This window comes from Artibeus jamaicensis, unplaced genomic scaffold (genome assembly GCF_021234435.1).
Source record: "Artibeus jamaicensis isolate MK-2021 breed Jamaican fruit bat unplaced genomic scaffold, CSHL_Jam_final contig_484, whole genome shotgun sequence".
NCBI lineage: Eukaryota > Metazoa > Chordata > Mammalia > Chiroptera > Phyllostomidae > Artibeus > Artibeus jamaicensis.
This window is the reverse complement of record NW_026521859.1, coordinates 871,695-890,218: the sequence shown is the minus strand read 5'-3', so window position 1 is coordinate 890,218 and position 18,524 is coordinate 871,695. Positions and strand designations below refer to the sequence as shown.

At 39.3% G+C, this 18,524-nt stretch overlaps 1 protein-coding gene across 1 annotated transcript in view; it reads right to left on the bottom strand.

Annotated features, from left to right (window-relative positions):
• Window positions 1-497: 497 nt before the first annotated feature.
• HMGCLL1 (3-hydroxymethyl-3-methylglutaryl-CoA lyase like 1) overlaps window positions 498-18,524 on the bottom strand; it is a 191,271-nt gene continuing 173,244 nt past the window's right edge. Inside the window, exons 8-9 of the mRNA XM_037152085.2 lie at window positions 6,065-6,190; window positions 498-1,776 (exon numbers count right to left, since the gene is read on the bottom strand). Coding sequence (XP_037007980.1) covers window positions 1,675-1,776; window positions 6,065-6,190 — 228 coding nt within the window. The 3' untranslated portion in view covers window positions 498-1,674. The remainder of the gene's footprint in view (window positions 1,777-6,064; window positions 6,191-18,524) is intronic.

The following is an 18,524-nucleotide window of genomic DNA, read 5'->3' as shown; positions in this document are numbered from 1 at the left end:
ACAGTTCTGTAAGAGATAGGAACAGTCAATCCCAGAAGATGTGTACATCCTGCTATGCACAATCAGGCCAGGTGTCCCAGTGCTGCCCCAGGGCACAGGGATGTGTCCTTTGTGAAGGGAGAAGCACAGAGGATATGTAACAGGCAGACCCATAAAGAGCTGCAGTTGTGTTTGTTCCTGGCACTGCCCCCACCTCCAAAGACTAACCCAAATGCAAAGAGCCGCTCAGTACTCTGGATGACAAGGTCCTGCTCTATCAACCACTGCAACCTGGGAGAGTTGGCCTCTTCCATGGGAATATGGTTTGGTTTTGTCAACTACCAATGTTTTCCGCATGATTCTTATTATACATCTTTAAAGTTAACTTAGTTATAAACAGTATTTCTCTTACTCCTCTTCATTTCAATGTTTTAATGAATATTTAATAGAAAGTCCACAATGCTCACATTTATATTTCAAGTTATATTCAAATTTATTCAAAGATAAGATCACCCAATATTGCTAAAGAAGTCTACATAAATAATAGAACTGGTGTTTTAGACCTGCATGTAATAATACCGTCTCCATATTATTTGCATAGGTTACAGAAATGTTTTTCTTAACATAGTCCTCCTGTTCCTCTTCTCGACTTGATATATTTTTGCTATTTCTGGCAATTCTTCCTAGTACAAAAGATAAAATTCCAGCCACTTCAACTTTAACATAACCATAAAATAGTCAACAAAAAAGAGGGGATTCATTCAAAATACCCTGAATCAATGGAAAACAGTTTATCTCATAAATTAAAAACCAGTTTAATAGGCATTCTTAGGATCACAGTAACATTTCCTCAGGCAATTTGGAAGTGATCTGACAATTACAAGAGTGGATTATGTACATGTATCAATCTATTCTCTGTTCTCATCACTGCAATTTGGACAGCAAGATGGAAGTTGCACCTTCTGCTTCTAGACAGTTGAGTAACACCACGCTGGTTTTTCACTATAACTGATGAAAGAAAAAGTATGGTAAACTGGAAGAATGTAACAAAGATGGGAGGTCGTAATACCTTTCCAGGATATGGCATCTTGCCATGGACCACAGCCTCTTGGAACAAGATAAAGTCACTGAAATAGTTAACAGATGTTAGTCATACTTGAAATGTAAAAGTTCTATTACTAAAAAATTATGTAGGGCCGGCTGGAGATTTGGCGCTTGGTCCATAATTTAACTGACTTGGCAAATGGAAGTTAAATGCAGAGGCACAATGCAGGACAGCGAGGCCACACACTTTGCGTGCGATGCAGGAGCTCGTAAATGACCGACACTCTGTATGCTGTGTGACAGCAGCCCAATGAGGCATTTAACACTGCATTTCATACTTAGGGAAACCGAAGTTCATTTCACATCTACTAAATTAAAAAGTTTATTTCTATAAGAGCAAAAGAGCAGACTTTTCTCCATGTGCAAAGGCATATCAACAAATTCAATTATTTAATTTCAGCTTGCAATTTACCTGATGACTGGTCTTATTTGCTATTGACTTCAAAATGTCTCCAGTTATACTCTTTTTAAAGTATCTTTTTTCCAACTGTATTACTTCACATTTCAGGACAAGTTGGCAGTAATGATTTTTAGATGAGTATCTGTAGCTGAAATGGCTCTTCTCAGCCTTAAGTCACAAATGCATTCATGTCAAGCTTTAAAGGAGGCTTGTGCTACTTTAGAGTTCGTGGTTTTATTCACAGCTTTGCAAATAAAGTTACCAGCTTCCATCACTTTGTAAAGATTCACTCCCTGGTAAGAGAAAGAAGGGATACCAAATGGGAAGAGGGATTCAGGAGAAAGAGGACAAAACAGGTTCCTTTTAATTTCATTAGTAGTTACTTAACCATCTAAAATTACTAAAAATATATATTGCTCATTATTGATTTGGAGGCAGTCTTTGTTTTCATGAACCGTATGGTCAATATTTTAGATTTTTCTTGTATATTAAAACCTATCTGGAATTTGTCCCTTGTATAAAACCAAAGACTAGCCACACCTGAATAAATCAGTGTAATTCAGGTTGGTACCTGAATTATGCAGACAATAATGAAGCTAGAAACAATCTATAAATATCAGTGAAGGTCAATTAAAATAATAATGGTTTGGAGGAGTTTATAGATAAGGACTTGGGAAAAAATACCTCTTTACTGTTTAAAAAAGAAATAACAAAGCTGTAAGAAATTCAGGAAAGTTTAATGTATAATGTTTTAAAATCATATTTAGCAAGACCATTACGGGTATGCTATCAAAGGAGGTAGTTGTAGGTCAGATTAAATGAATGGCACTTATTAAATATCTGGAATTAGTCTGCCTGAGAGACTGTACTATCTGTCTGAAGGCATGCATAGGATCCACAAAGGCTGGGGGAAAGCCACGCGTGACAGATAGGCAGCTGAGCAATGAAGCTAAGGTCAAGGCGTGCTCCTCGGCTCTAGGACTCGGTAACAAAAGGTTACCACTGAGGTCTCTGTCCAGTGCCCCTGCCGCCACTGGGGGAGACAGAGGATTGGGTGGATTAACCAGAGCTTTGTGTTCATGTAGCATTTCATAAACTCCTATGTCCTCCCTCAACATGGATTAGAAACAATGAGGACTTAAAACCGAACAGATTCAGACTTGTCATTAAGTATGTTTTTAATATTTATGTGAGTCAACACTTTTCTTAAAATAGACAAGGATAAATAATCAGGCTTTTTATAAGAAGGATCATAAGGAGATCATCAATCTAATACATCCAATTAAAACCTGCCCTTCCAAAAAATATATATACCCAATGATTTCTCTCTTTAAAAACTTTTACAACACTCTTTTCTTTGTAGTTTATTTCTCTCCATTTAAGAGTGATCAACAAATATATTTTAAATGACATAAATAATTTTTAATATTTCTTTTTATTATAAAATGTCCTTACGGTACAAACACATGCTTTGGCTTAAGAAAGTTACTTTAGTCACGGTGACAACTCTGTGTGTAGACACAGTTCAGTTTAACATCCTTGATCCAGCCACGTTTAATTTTATAAATAATCAGCTACAGGTGTCTTCCATTTCTGAATTATATCCAGCAAGAGAACACAGAAAGAGTTGAGTCACCAATATTCTTCACTTTCCAAGAATTCAAATTATAACAATTACTCAGTGGAATTTGTTCCTATCATACCAAAGAAGGGTTTTATTTTTGGCCTTTCTGGACCATTTTATTTAATTAACAGATATCATTATAAAAGAAGACTGCATATATCCTTGGATCAGTCTTCCATGGCTTAAATATGTCTCATGTTCTCTAATATGTTCGGTGGGTTCTCAAGAACATTGTGTAGAATACATTCTGTCTTCAGGGTGCTTATTGTGAAGCAGGTGATATGGATCCCCCAAACAGGAAACCCTGTGGTATTATACTTAAAGTCACTGAGGGAAAGAGAATGGAGAGGAGTGTGGCGAGGAAGGGTGCCAGGAAAGGTAAAGCCTTGCCCAAGTCTTCCGTGCAGAGTGATAGTTCCTGAGAGGCAGGAGGGCAGATGGGGCACTGCACACAGTGGAAGAGCAGTGCAAGACACATGAAAGTGCCACGGTCCATGTGGAGAATGACGGGCAGAGGTGAGCAGACACGTGTAACTAGTTCATGTTAGCTCAGCGATCTGTGTGTTATAAAATTTTTAAAAGATGCACTACATGACTGTTCAGTCCGGGGGACTGGCCTCTTTTCCATAGATTGTCAAATAAAAAATGACAGTGGCTCACGCAACAATAGCCATCTAGTATGAAAGAATCAAAATTACACCTGTTTTTGTCAGATTGGCAAAAAATATAGTATTTTTTGGTTTGCCACAGAATTCTAGTCATTATTTTTTTATTTGTGCCATGAGATGAAAATGATGGAAAACTGCTGTTAGGTAACAGAACCCAGCCTTTCTTTTTTTAGGAAATCGGAACCCACTGACAAGCACACAGGCAGAAGCAAGGCATATTCATATTTGCATTTTAGATTATAACCTCTGGGGGCAGCATGGAGCATATAAATTGAAAGGCAAGTCTGGCTTCGGCCAGTTGGTTGATATGCCAAGGTCAGAGGTTTGATCTCCTGTCACAGCACATACAAGACGCTGCCAATAAATGTGTGGATGGGTAGAGCAACAAACTGATCTCTCTCTCTCTCTGCCCCTTCCCCTTCCTCCCTCCCCCCTCTCTCAAATCAATTAAACAATTTTCTTAAAGGCAAGTCTGAAGCCAGCAGAACTTGGAAGATGAATACCCAGGCAAAATGTAAGGACTTGTGCTGATAAAGTTATGGCAAGGACAGTAAAAAAGGGACAAACAGATGAAATAATTTACAAGTCAAATCAGGGACTCCTGGTCATTCATTGGGCATGCGAGCCACAGTGACACCTGATTCTGCAGAGAATCTTGGCTAGTTAGCATGGGCAACTGGTTGAATTGTAGCTGCTACTAACTGTAACAATTTTCTTTGAATTGTAAAAATCTTAGAAATGAAGACATGGCTTATTTGCATTTGGACACCCAAGTTATAGACCATGACCTAAAACATATTAAGCATCTGCTGTGTTCAATGCAGTCACTAAATCTCCAAGAAAAGATCTATTTCTCTTCAGTTTCTGTCATGGCTATACATTTCTCATCAAAATAATTAAGCTACTTTGTAAGTGAAATAATAATTATTCAGAATCAGAGAAGACAGTCTATAGCTTTTGGTGTTAATAAGCAATAGCTTTTGGTGATTAGTGCCACATGATATCAATGAATGTTATTGAGCATCTCTAGGTAATGAGCAAGGGGTAAGAATAAGCTGTAATAACTGCTCTCTGGCTGCAGGGGGAGGAAGACAAAGCAACGAGATCATTCTACAACCTCACCATAGGTTCAGAGATAGAGCCACAGAGGGTAGCATGGAAGCACTAAGGAGAGGAACCCAACAGTATGGACCAGGGGGATAGGCAAGTTGATGCTAGAAAGAGAGCATTTGAGGATGGCAATGCCTCACTCTCAAATGAAATTAAATATGGGGATTAGACAACTACGAGGGTTTGTGAAACCATGAGTTCAGGTGCAGGGGGGAAGAAATAGAATGGAGCGGCAATAGGGCCACAGGCAAGTTTGGTGTTGCAGAAGTGTCAATATTAGTAGAGTGAGGAAAGAGAGACCAGAGACCAGAAACAAGAGATGGGAGACTAGGAAGGGAGGAAAGAGAGGAGGGAAGGGGAGAGAGAGAAGATAGATGAGAGAGAGGCAGAGATGAGAGAGAACTAAGAGGGGAGAAATGAGAGACAGGAGAGAGAGAGATGAGAGACAGACCAGTGAGAAAGAATATGAATGAATTTCATCTGTAATCCACATGATGCTTTATGTCTCAGAAAACATGAACTTCCAATCATCTGTGAACTGTTTCTCTTGCATTTTATATTTTTTCTGAAAAAAACAAAACCTGCTTCATAGACTAACAAGCATGTGTGGCAAAATGAGGTGCTGGTTTTGGTGGCTGTGACTACAGAGCATGTGACTTTCCAGGTGCCACTTGGGAAGAGCCTGTTGTTGCTGCCCGCTGTCTGATATCTAAGTAGTACTGAGCTCTGCTCTTCCGCTGACCATTTTAACTTGGCCCTGGGCTTCTGTCCAGAAGCCCTAGTGGTCATTGTGAGACAATTCAAGATCTGTGTTTCCTCCAAGGAAAACATCTATTAAAAACCCCAAACTGTGAAAACAATAATCACAACAGGAAAGACACAGGCTCTAATTCACAAAGTGCATAAAATCAAATCAGATAAGGCGTTTAAAAAGCTACTTGGAGGTCATGAAGCACTATAAAAATGTGAAGTGGTAGCATTATTGGCGATGGAACTACAGCAGTACGTTACTTTATAAAGCTCCCCAAAGAGTTTTTATTGCATTTCCCCACTGTGCATTTTAGCAACTAGCAAAAGTAGTAAAACTTTGACCTGAAAGGTGCTTCCCAAATCTAAGATGCACGCCAATTTGGATCTGCAAAGAATTCATGAATATTAAAATATGCAAAACTAACTTACCGTATTGAGCCCCAGGCCGTTAAGCATATATATCAAGTCCTCTGTGGCTACATTTCCAGAGGCACCTTTTGCATAGGGGCAGCCCCCTAATCCTGATACTGCGGAGTCCACCACGTTAATCCCCATCTGAAAAACAAACCAAGACACCCAGGGCTTGGATATTTCTGGCATCTAAATTGTTGCATTTCTGTTTAACCTGTTCCAAAGAGCAAAAAAGCAAAATTTGAACCCATTATCCAAACATTTACTTACCCACCGGCTGCTAGTACAGTCAAAGTGCTTGGGGTGCTGATTTCTGACTCATCTCATTTTTTAAGGCTAACAAACTGCTAAGGATTTGGGGAACTAGAACAATTGTAGAACAACATTAGAGTGTAGAAAACACCCGATGGTGTTTTCATTGATAAGAGCATATATACAGATATATGTACATATATATATAATTCTTTGGGGGGGGTAGGGGTTGAAGCTGAGAGCAAGATTAATTCACACCTAGACTGTACGCATTCATCAGCCAAAACCCAAACTTTAGCCCAAAAGCATTATGTAACAATAGAAAGTAGTTCTAACATACCAAGTCAAAACCAAGGGGACTCAGGAGAACTGGTGGTAGTGCCTTGCCATGTCTGAAATAGGGTTTGCCTGGCTCAACTTACCCAATCTTTACGAAGCCATTATTGCACACACAAAACCCTGCCGCTTTGGGAGAAGTGAGGAAATATTTAAGAAGCAAGACATCTACTACTAATAGCACCGGCTCACAGCTCACATCTATTAGGTCCTCACCAAGGACTGGTTATTATTCTTAACACCTATGCACATGAATGAACTCACAATCTGCACAAAAATCCATGAGGTAGGTACTCTTCTGTTAACCCTGAACCACAGATGAAGAAACTCAAGTGAAGCGGGATCACATATTTTGCCTAAGGTCACCTCTGTCTCCAGGGAATTCACATTCTGTTGTGATCTGTGGCCTCTGAAAACACTGGAGTTGGGCCATGTTATCTGCTTGGAGCCAGCAAAGGTGGTGGGGATCTGTGTGTTCTGGAAGAGGTGAGCACAACAGGGCCAGAGAGGCCCTGGAGATCAGATTTGAATAATTGGTGGAGAGAAGCAGACGTATCATTCCTTTGTGAAAGATGATAACTGGGTAGTGGAAAGCTACTGGGAGGCTGTATCCGATTCACTTCTGGGCATTAAAGAAAACGTAACATGACCTCATATACAATGAGCAGCACCTGAAAGCAGAGCTCGCTCCAACCTGCCCGATCAGCAGTTCCCGCCCACAGAATGGGAGTCCACGGCCCCAGAATGCCGATCCCCAGTTTCTGATTCAGGAGGTCCTGGCCGAAACCCGAGAAGTGGAATTTTTAACAAGATCCCAGATGCTGCTCTCACTGCTGCTCTGGGGATCACTCTTGCTTTTTTTCTTTCCTTTATTAATAAATTTTTACTTAGAATTGTTTTAAATTTTCAGAAACTTTGTGAAGATAGTATAGAGTAACCCCATGTATTCTGCACTGAGTTGCCCTATTGTTAACATCTTCATTATCAAGGTACAGTTGTCACAACTAATGAACAAATGACAATATATTGCTATGAACTGAAGTCTATGTATTATTCAGACTTTCTTCGTTTTTGACTTCATATCCTTTTTCTGTTCCGGGAACCCATTCAGGATCCCACATTGCAGTTAGTACTCTTCTCTCCCTTGGCCACACTGCACTGTGGCAGTTCCTCAGACTTGCTTCCTCTTTGCTGACCTGGACCGTTTTGATTACTAGTGCTTGTCATGCATTGCGTACAGTGGCCTGCAGCATGAGTTTGTCTGATTTTTTTCTCATGGTCAGATGGAAGGTCTAGAGTTTGGTGAGGAAATGGCAGAGGTGATTCTTATTTCCTCACATCAAAGTGCAGTGATATTATGTTTTATAAAGAACATTTGGTCATTCAGGTGACCAAAGGATATTTCTCATATTTGATCTTCTGAGTCCCTGGCCCAGAGCTCCTAAAACCCTTGGCATTTCCTAAGTGATGGCAGTTATGAAGGAGTCATCTGCTATGCTAATGAGCTGACAGTTGGATCTCACTACAGCTGGAGGCTGGCTGTTGTCGGAGGAGTCACCTCTGATTAAAGGTTGGAATTTTCAGTCCCAACCTTCTAGGCAGAAGAGAGGCTGGAGGTTGAATTAATTGCCTACGCTTTAATCAGTCAACAATGACGGATTAAATCATTGTTATTACATAACAATGTAATAACATTGAGCCTCCGTGAAAACTCTAAAGGATAGGGTTCGGAGAGCTTCTGGGCTGGCGAACACATGCAGGTCCTGGGAGAGCAGTGAGCTCACAGGGCATGTGGAGGAGGCTGTGCACCTGCCCCACAGCTTGTCCTGTGCAGCTCTTCCATCGGGCTGCTCCTCATTGATGTCTTTTTATAATAGACTGGTGTTCTAGTAAGTGCAATATTTCTCTGTGTTTTATAAGTCATTCTAACAAGTTAATTGAACCCAAGGAACAGGATGTGGGAGCCTCTGATGTATAGAAAGTCCCACAGAAATACAGGGAACAACTTGGACTTATGAGTGGCATCTGAAGTTCAAGGATGGGACTCTCTGAAGAACCTCTGATCTGTATCTGGTCAGGTAGAAGCACAGATGACACCATGGGCTTGCAACTCGCATCTGAAAGTGGGAAGTGCAGGCTTGTGGGGCTGAACGTTTAACCTGTGAAATCTGTTTCTAACTCTGGGTCAGTAGCATCAGAATTACGTTGAACGGTAGGACTCCAGGAGTTGTCTATGGAGTTGTGGGTTTGGGTGGGGAACCTCGCCTACTCCCACTGGACATGAATTCAAAAACCCAAATAGATACATAGTGTCAAAACAGTTTATGGCCGATGTGAGCCTTTGTCACCTGGCTGAGGCAGTGTCCACCAGGCTTCTGTACTAGAGAGCCCCCCGCCCCCTCCCATTCAGTACTCTCTGGGGGAAAAGTCACTATGCACAGTTCACACTCAGGAGTGGAAAATATCTACATAAATGATTTAGAATTCTCCTATATGGGAGATTTGTCTATTCTCCCATATTATATTTTCAAACATTGACTTAGTAGTAACACATAGGTATTTATTTTTCACTCTGGGTATAATCCAGTATTATTTTACACACTGTACTGCTCAAGTTGTTAGAGGTCTGGCCATGGGAAGGTCTTTCTGTTGGCTCCTGTGTGCCTTCGACAAGGCAAAGGGATAGTGCTTTTTAAACCACTCTTCTACCTTCTCCTTGGGAGACTTAGGAGGATGTTTATTAAGGCCAACAGGACAGAACCAGAGCCCAAAAGCCCTGGATGTCTTTGGGACCTAAACCAAGTTTACAAATCTAATGTATTTGCTTTTGCACCTTCATTTCTCCTGATTATACTTCTCATGGGAAGGTCTCAGTAGCTCTTCTTCCATTACCACAACCTCTGAAATATAATCTGACAAGCTCAGTCATAGTTAGGTGTTAACAAGTGAGCAGCCACAGGACTGGCCCGTGTGGAGCAATCTATCTAATTTGCTATGAATCAAAACAAGAAGTATAAGAAATTAGGATCTCGCAGTGAAATCTGTGTATTGCCCAGTAGTTGGCAAAGACAAATGTTAGGGTGCTGGCTCACCTCTGGAAGTCTGCCATGACATCAAATAGGCACAAGAACTCTGCTTACAGGCTAAAGTCTATCAGTTCAGTAGAATTTAGCTGGTCCTTCCTGCAGACAGAAGTTGAGTGGTCCTCAGTCCTGGCTATCCAGGATGCTAAGCATCACCGTGGGACTTTTCAAAACTTTTAACTCCCAAAATTCAGCCAAACCAATGAAATCACAGTTTCTTTCTGGGAATGAGGTCAGACCCTGGCATTTCTTGAAAGCTCCTTCTTGCGATTCTTTTGTGTTAACTAGGTGTGGGAACCCCTGAGGCAGAGGTTCTCATCCTTCTTGTCCTTTATCAATCTGGGCTCTGAGCCAGCTTTAATTTTAGAGAAGCTCTGTACCCTGGGGCAACAAAGAGTTGCCTGACTTTTCAAGGAAGTCAGTTTTGAAAGAAGACCCAAAGAATTATGAGGCAGCAAAGGTCAGCAGTACCAGCATGCCAGGGGAAAGGTGGCTTCATCCAGCCCAGACCCACAGATCTTGTTCCTTTTCCCACTGCTGGGGACGAGGGCCCTGCAACCACAGAGCTTCAGAAGACACACTTGTTGCCTCGTCAAAAGAGCACGGTGTTAACTGCCCTTTTGGGAGACAGTGGAAAAACAATAGTCACTCTTGCTTTGTAACTAAAGGCTAATGTGTCCTACAGCGTGGCTACTGTGAAAAGACTAGTCATACTTTTGGGTTGGCTAAAAAGTCCATTATGTTTTTTCCTGCGATGGCTCTAGTAGTGTTTAACTTCATTTGAAACAATTTTTTTACTTGTGTTTAACTTCATTTGAAACAATTTTTTTGTTCGATTATATTGTGACAGCAGTCATATCAGCATGCACTAAAAAAATCTTAAATTGGTAAATTTTTGTGCAGCCATTTTCACATTAAACATGGAAGAAAATATGCAACGTTTCTGGCACATTATGTTTTATTATTTCTAGAAGGCTAAAAACGCAACTGAAACATAAAGGATTTCTGCAGCGTATGGAGAAGGTGCTATGACTGATCAAACTTCTTGAAAGTGGTTTGCAAAGTTTCTTGGCACTGTTTACATTTTGGCCAAATAATTCTTTGCTGTGGGGCTGTGTCACACATTGAAATATGTTTAGCAGTACCCCTGACCGCTACCCACTAAAAGCCAACAGCAAGAGATTGTCGACATACTCAAAATATCCAAATCAATAGTCATTGGTGAAAAATGAAAAATGTGTCTTTTATTTTACAGAAAAAAACATGATGTACTTTTCAGCCAACCCAATAAAAATAACTGGAGTCGGAGGAAAAATGAATAACCAATGCAACATACAGCAAACACAAGTAACCACCGTAGGTTGGAACTAAAACATTATTTTACACTTTTAGTTTGAAAAAGATTATTAGCAATGAAATGGTGTAGAGCAACAGAATATTAAAAAAGACCTACAATTTTAACAATATGGACAAATCTCACAAACACAAGGTTGTATGAAAGGCGTCAGGAGCAAAAGAGGACACACACAGGACACACACGATGATTCAACTTAGGTAAGTTTTCGTGTAGATATCGGTGCTATGATAAGTTCAGATAAGAGTTCACCTTTGAAATGTAAATGAAAGTGGGCCCAGGCAGAGCTTCCCAGGGGCGGACAGCACTGCACGGCGTGAACACGGGTTGGCTCCAGCAACAGCAGTCTGAAAATTCTCACAAGAGTGAGCTTATGATTTGGCCAGTTTTCTTGTGTGTGTCAGACTTTGACAAATACCAATGACAAGAAAAGCAGTGTTGCCGAGACTTTAGGTAAACAGGAAAACTTAAACTGGTAGGAAAACTGTAATTTTTTTTTTCTGGCGAGTAATCAGCAATTAGTCTTAATTGCCCATATTCATCATTCCAGTAATTCTTCTCCAAAAAATCCTTCCAGGAAACAGTGCACAGACCCTAAGTAAATACTGGGGTGGGCAAAAGTAGATTTACAGTTGTGAGTACATGAAACACAGTTTATTCTTGTACTTTTATTTATCTGTTATTGTATTATTTTCCGACTGTAAACCTACTTTTGTTCACTCCTGTAATTAGATTAATATATAACATATATATTTGGAATGTATATGTGTTGCACGTGAAACGCACCACTCATACACACATCTATTCATCCCAGTGCATTTTATAAGAATAAAAATTTGAAAGCACCGAAGTGCCGATAATGGGATATAATTTAAATTAATTATGGTGTAGGTACAAAATGGAATGATAAATGCTATTTAAATGCATGGCTAAGGAAAAGAAACAGGTTAGAGAATGTGATAATGGTGGATAGAATCAGGATCACATTTTCCAAACAAACAAAACAATGATGTCTGACGGCAAACCAAACGCTCACAGCGGTGATCACTGGGTGGTATGATTATAGGTAATTTTTTAATTTTAATTCTCTGTGTCTTTGTTTTCCAATATCTCCAATGTAAATGTTAATTACTATACATTTAAGTAGAAAACAAATAAGGTTTCTGCAAACTTTAACCTGCTGTAGAATGATAGTAAATCAATGAGAATAAGCACAAATAAAACCAAGACTCTGAATTTCTTAACTTTATTATGTGCGTCTAATTAATCATTCCAGGGTTTAAGCCTGCAGGGCTTGTCTGCATGTCTGGTAATGGCAATAATAGTCTGGGTGAAAGCTACCTGTAAATCAGTCTTTTCTCTTTTTTCTGGTATCAGATTAGCTCTAGACATGGATTGTCTTTCAGTAAACCCTTAGCAAATTAATTCAATCAATTATAATAGCAATATGTGGATTTCAAGCTTAAAGAAGTAGATTTAAGAGTTCACATTACCTGTGAAGGAGAATATTAAGATATTAGTTCCTTTGAAAGTTTCTCAAAAAAAAACCCTAGTACTTTAAAAATATTTCTTTTCATGAAATGTCCCCTAAATTCTGTCCTCATTAAATGTTCAATTCTGTTACCTAGAGATAAAGATCTTCTCAATGTATAATATGACCCATATAATAAATTTTTAAAAATTGATTTTACTATATGTGTTCTTTACATCTATTTCCCTAAACCATTAGATATGACAGGTAATATGTAAACAAGTTCTTAACAGGGCAAGAAAAAATATATATCCTTTTCAATTCTGCATAGCAAACAGGGAACACATTTGTGCTTCATTTCTGAAATCACTGTATTAAAGTAAATGTCATTACATGACTGTATTATATATTTTTGAAGATAATCTATGGGCCACCTAGCTGATGTACTCATACAAGAGATTATCTGCATTAAAAAATTATTCCTAGAAAGACATTCCCTTTCTCAGTGCTCCAACACAAGTCACTAGTTTCAGGCTTCAGGTTCCTGGTGCGTGTGTATGTGATCACACAAGCACAAGCAGTGTTTTGTGCCATAAAATGGAAAAACAAAGCCTTTGCTTTTTATTTTGATGGAAAGAACGTCTTTAGAAGACTAACCACAAGGGGGCAGTGTAGCTCCAAAATCCACCTAGTCGAAGTCACACATTGACAGTTCCATTGTGTTGCAGCACAAGAAAGTGGTAAACATGTAAATAAACAGCTTTGTGTAATTCAAATGCGTATTTCCTTTGAAACAAGAACACAGTTACAAATGGTCCATAACACAAACTGTGGTTCAGTAGATCCAGGATATATTTTTATTCTTCCTTTAACTTGAACTTGTTTATGAAGCTGGTTCTATGTCCCAGGGACTTCTGGAATACAATGTCCTGTACCTCATGAAGCTAAGCATTAGAAATTAAAACTACTATACAGTGTGTCTGTCAAAGCTACTGAGAATTAGCTTACTATTATCAAATGAGAAACAATTCTCTTCAGAGCTCAGGGAACTAATTATCCCTAAAACAAAATGAACTCAAGGACTGAGGTGTCCTTGGCCCTCACTTTCCTCAAAGCTCACGGTGAAAGCTATTAGCCAAGTAACGGGGCATGTTAACCCTGGTGGGTTCCTCCAGCTCTCTGTCTGCCTGTGCTCTCCAGATACGTGCTTAGGCTACGCACTGAGGGAAGCAGATCAAGTACTAGTGGCCCCTTTTTCTAGAAAATAAAAGAAAATTGGCTATAGGTAGATCGTGAACACATTGCTCTGCATGAGAACCTAAGATGAGTTCTGAGGAGCATGCATTAACGTCGTACGTGCTCAGACGCCCAGACCAGGCCACCAAGCTGACTAAAAGTACCATCTTGACTTTTTCTTTATGTTGTCAGATCTTGTAATTTTCCAAACAAAACTGAGAAATACAATAAGAGGAGTAAAAAATATCATCTTGCAAAATTTATAATCTTCAATATATTCAGGGTTTCAAAATATTTAATAAAATAAAAAAATTAGGTACCAAGGACAGTAAAGTCTCAAGGAACACGAAAATCTGGTAATGCTGTCTTTTGAAACTACACCTACTTTCTTTACCTTTGAAGATCAAATTTTTATTTAAAAGTTTGTAATAGTGTTAGATTTAATTTTAAATAAAAATTTTGCTGAGAGTAGAAAATATTCAGTTTTTAACTTATATTAAGGTTTCATTTATCTTTAGAGAGAGGGAAAGGGAGGGAGAAAGAGAGGAAGAGAAACATCAGTTGGCTGCTTCTTGTGTACACACACACACACACACACACACACACCGAGGGACCGAACCCACAACCCAGGCATGTGCCCTGACTGAGAATTGAACCAGTGACCTTTAACTTCACAGGATGATGCCCAACAAATTGAGCCACACCAGTCAGGGCAAAATTTCACTTTGGATTTAAGTCACTTAGGGGGAAAAGGGCAAATATTCATGCATGATAAAATATTAAAATATGCATATTTTCTAATATTCTCAACGTGTTCCTCATAGCCAGTATGCCCCCCAACAGAGACTGCAGTTATCCTTATATGAGCTACTTTCCCAGTGGCCGGGCCAGATATCAGTAATGGGGACAGCACTCCTTCCAGGAAGCTCTGATCTTGCCTCGAGATGCTTCTCAATCGGTTATTGTACATTGGGTTATGCATTGAGTTACCAGCTGAGAGTGAACCCTACTTGCTATTTATATTCATTCAAAAAATAAGATGCTCTATAAGCCACAGATAATGAACAGTTAGCATACATGAGTAAAGGCCAGTGTTTTAATAAACTGAAGTATTACTGCATACCAAAATTGGTATGTAAATAATGATGGGCATCCAGATTACTGTGGGGGGATAACTAAACCAAGGGTGAATGAACAGTAATGCTTTCATATAATATCTCTCATCTTGGAAAGGTTTACCTATATACTTCATCTCTCCTCAGCTTACTACCTCCAGTGAGATCGTCTTAGCCTCATTTTGTGTATTTCAAACTGAGACAGTGATGGGAGTGTGTACATTGAAGGGGTGGTAAGAAAATTGGGAAAAACAGATACAATAGAGATTCTCAATTTTAGTAAAACTGAGGAGAAATAAATACTACTAGTGAACATTTATTAAATGCTTGTTACAGATATTACACCATATGTTTCCCTTATATAAAACACCATAAAATCATGGTAAAGTGAGTAGTAATACATGCCTCCTTTACTGATGAGGAAACTGAGACTCGATGAAGGCAAGTGGTATTTCCTGCTTCAGACAGTTAGCAAGACACAGACGAAGAATGCAAACCCAAGTTAACTTTGGGCTACTGCACAATATTATCAATTAACATTTAATAAGCACTGGCTACATGCCAGACACATTACTAAACATGGATCGTTTTATTTGATCCGTGTAAAAGCCTCAGGAGGCAGGATGTGACTTGGGAAGAGAGGACTGACAAATCAAAGGCTTCATTTTCTTAGGAGTCTTCAACTTTCTGAAAAGTCTCTATTCAACTTAACAACATTAATGAGAAGTGAATGGTGGTTGTCCCAGTGATAGTATTTCTAGGAAATGACCTGAGAAAACAACCAGAAATGTTAATATAAGGGCTTTTTTGAGGATGTATATTCTTTGTAGTATTATTTACAACAGTGGAAAAAGCCTGAAAGGTAAATGTTCAACAAGAGGGAAATAGTTAGCAAATTATGCAAGATACACTATAATGAAGCAATTAAATATTTTCAAAGAATTTTTAATGGTATGAAAAATTATAATAAAATGGAAAATAGAGGGAAGAATACTATTTGGCAGGATTTGTCTCAAGATTTTTTTAAATCTATTTTATATAATATACACATACATGGTCATGTAATTAGGATAAATGAACCTTATTTTAAAATGTGCCCTCTTCTTTCTTCCCCAATTATTCCCTTTTTACAGCACTAAAATACCTCCAAAATTAGACTGACTGGTCTTGCTCTACTTTCTCATTCCCTGGATTCGTCTCGAATTCTGCAGGTGATGCCTCTCAGAATCATCTCCTTTTGCCTGTTCTCGAGTGTATGTTGCCCCTACACTTCTTTAATAGCCATCCATTCTCTCTGATCTACTGGCACAAAATATTTGGGCCAGTTGTCCTGAAACTTTAAAGCATGAGATATTACTTACTATGTCTGAGGTGGGCCCTGAGCTTCCATATTTCTAACAACTCCCACATTATACTGAAAAGGCTGGTCCCCAGAACACACTTGACTGGCAGCAGATGAAGTTGTTCAGGAAACACCTGAGGTGTCAATGCGCCCTGCTCCAGCGGCCAGGGTGGCCCCTCCTGCTTGTGTGGCTTTTCCCAGAGTGAGACCATCCAAGTAGCAGGGTAACTTGAAGTCCTCGTTTAAAATGCAAAGTTCTGTGCTCTTTCCCCAAATCTGATTTTTTCCTTCTAAAGCTAAAGTGTATGCACTGTTCTAAAGTCCAAGATGAATTTTATGGATACTAAAGTTTGGAAATCTCTAACCTTCTGATTTAACTGCTCGTCTGTGGTTTTGCACCAGAAATCTGTTTCTTCTTCTTCCAGGATTTAACCAGCTGACCTGACCCAGCTGCCCTTGTGGTCAGGTGGGGCTATGTGACCGTAGGTTAGCAACTGTGAGCAAATCCATGCAGGCCATTTCTACCACAAGTCTTCCCCAAAACTGTGTCTTCTTCCCTTTTAATAGTCAAATGCAGATGACACTGAGGCCTTAGAAAATGGTGAGCCAAAAAATCAAAGGAAGCTGGGTCCCTGGAGAAAGATGCGCACCAACAGGACTGTGTGCAGTGGACTAGCTAATGAGGGGAGAACAAACACCCACAGGCTGGAGGCATTATTTACTTTGGGGTGCACTGTTGTATCAGCACATCCCATTAGAACCGATATACTCACTGATACGATTGGACTAAAATCTGACACTGCTATTTTCTATTCTATCTGTTATTTGTTTCATTTTCCCTTTTCCTACTTTCTCATTTCTTAATATTTTTTTATGATTCCATTTTTCTCTTCTACTGACTTAATATTTCTACCTCTTCTTTAAAAAGTTAGTCTGTTGTTTACAATGTACATTTTTAATTAATAACAGTCTACCTTCAAATATCTATGCCATGTGTAGGGAAGGAACTTACAGCAATATATCCTCAATTCCTTCCTTCCATCTTTCATCCTGTCATTTCCCTCGCTTTTACTCTTACCTTTATAAACCCATACTACACGGTCTCTCTTTTTGTTTCAGGCAGTCAGTTATCTCTTATAGCAATTAAAATAATAAGAACTAATTTTATCTTGACTTATTTCATTTATAAGAATTTTATCTTGACTTATTCATTTTCTTCATGAATTCTCTGAAGAAAATTGTCTAGAATAAAGTAGCAGAGTCAAGTGCTGGTATTTGGTGACACCATGTTTTGGAGGTAGGATAAGGAAGGCGAGTTTGTGAAAGGGACAAGTTCAAGGAAGAAGTTCAATGTCACAAGTCAGGGTGGCCAATGTTTTTCTAAACACTTACACTTACAGTAATAAAAGCTTGCAAATAGTTAAGGAAAATAAGAGCAGAGCAAATCTACTGGACTTATGCCATGGACAGATTTTGAAATGGGTCATCTCAGCAGAGGCAGGTCGGGAGAGCTGGCCACAGATTTAAAGGCAAATGTACAGCATATAGCCTAGTGCTTAAGAGATCAGTTTCAAGAGACAGACTTCTGTTTGAACCTGCTCTGACACTTGTTAACTGTGACCTTGCTATGTTACTTTACCTCTCTGTCGCCACAACTGTAAAGCTTATTGAGGATACAATGAGAATCTTCCAAGGAAGTCATTTATCCCATACTTAGCACTTAACATCCAATAAATCCTGGCTTTAACAAGCCCAGTGGAGACAAAGGCAGAGAGACAGACAGAGGACCTGTGTGTGAGATGAAATGAAGAAGAAAGTTGGGGCAGAACTCGGGGTGCATGTAAATGAAGAGATATGGGTGATATGTGAGTTATGCACCTTGGAAGCCATAAATAACAGAGCTCATTAAGTGAGTAAAGAAATGATGCCACACACAGGAGAAAAAAATTAATAGAGATAAACCTAAGAAAGGTAGGGCTAAGTTTGAGATTAGGGCAGAAACATGGAGTCGAGCCAGGAAATTAGTTGAGAAAATTGTCCTTGAGGTAGACTGAGAGGAGAGGACAGAAAGAGGTACAGATATATGTTAAAGGAACAAGGAGACCCTTCAGCTTCTGAGGGAAATAAATGTTCATTCTTCTAAGAAACCTAGTAATTGAGCTCTTCTGCTGAGAGTCCTGGAAAGAGTCGGCCATCTTCCTAGCGCCGACACCTGCTTCCCTTGGACCAAGCCTTATGTGCTCTCACAATACTCTTCAAACATGTTAGAGAGACAGACAGATGGAAATG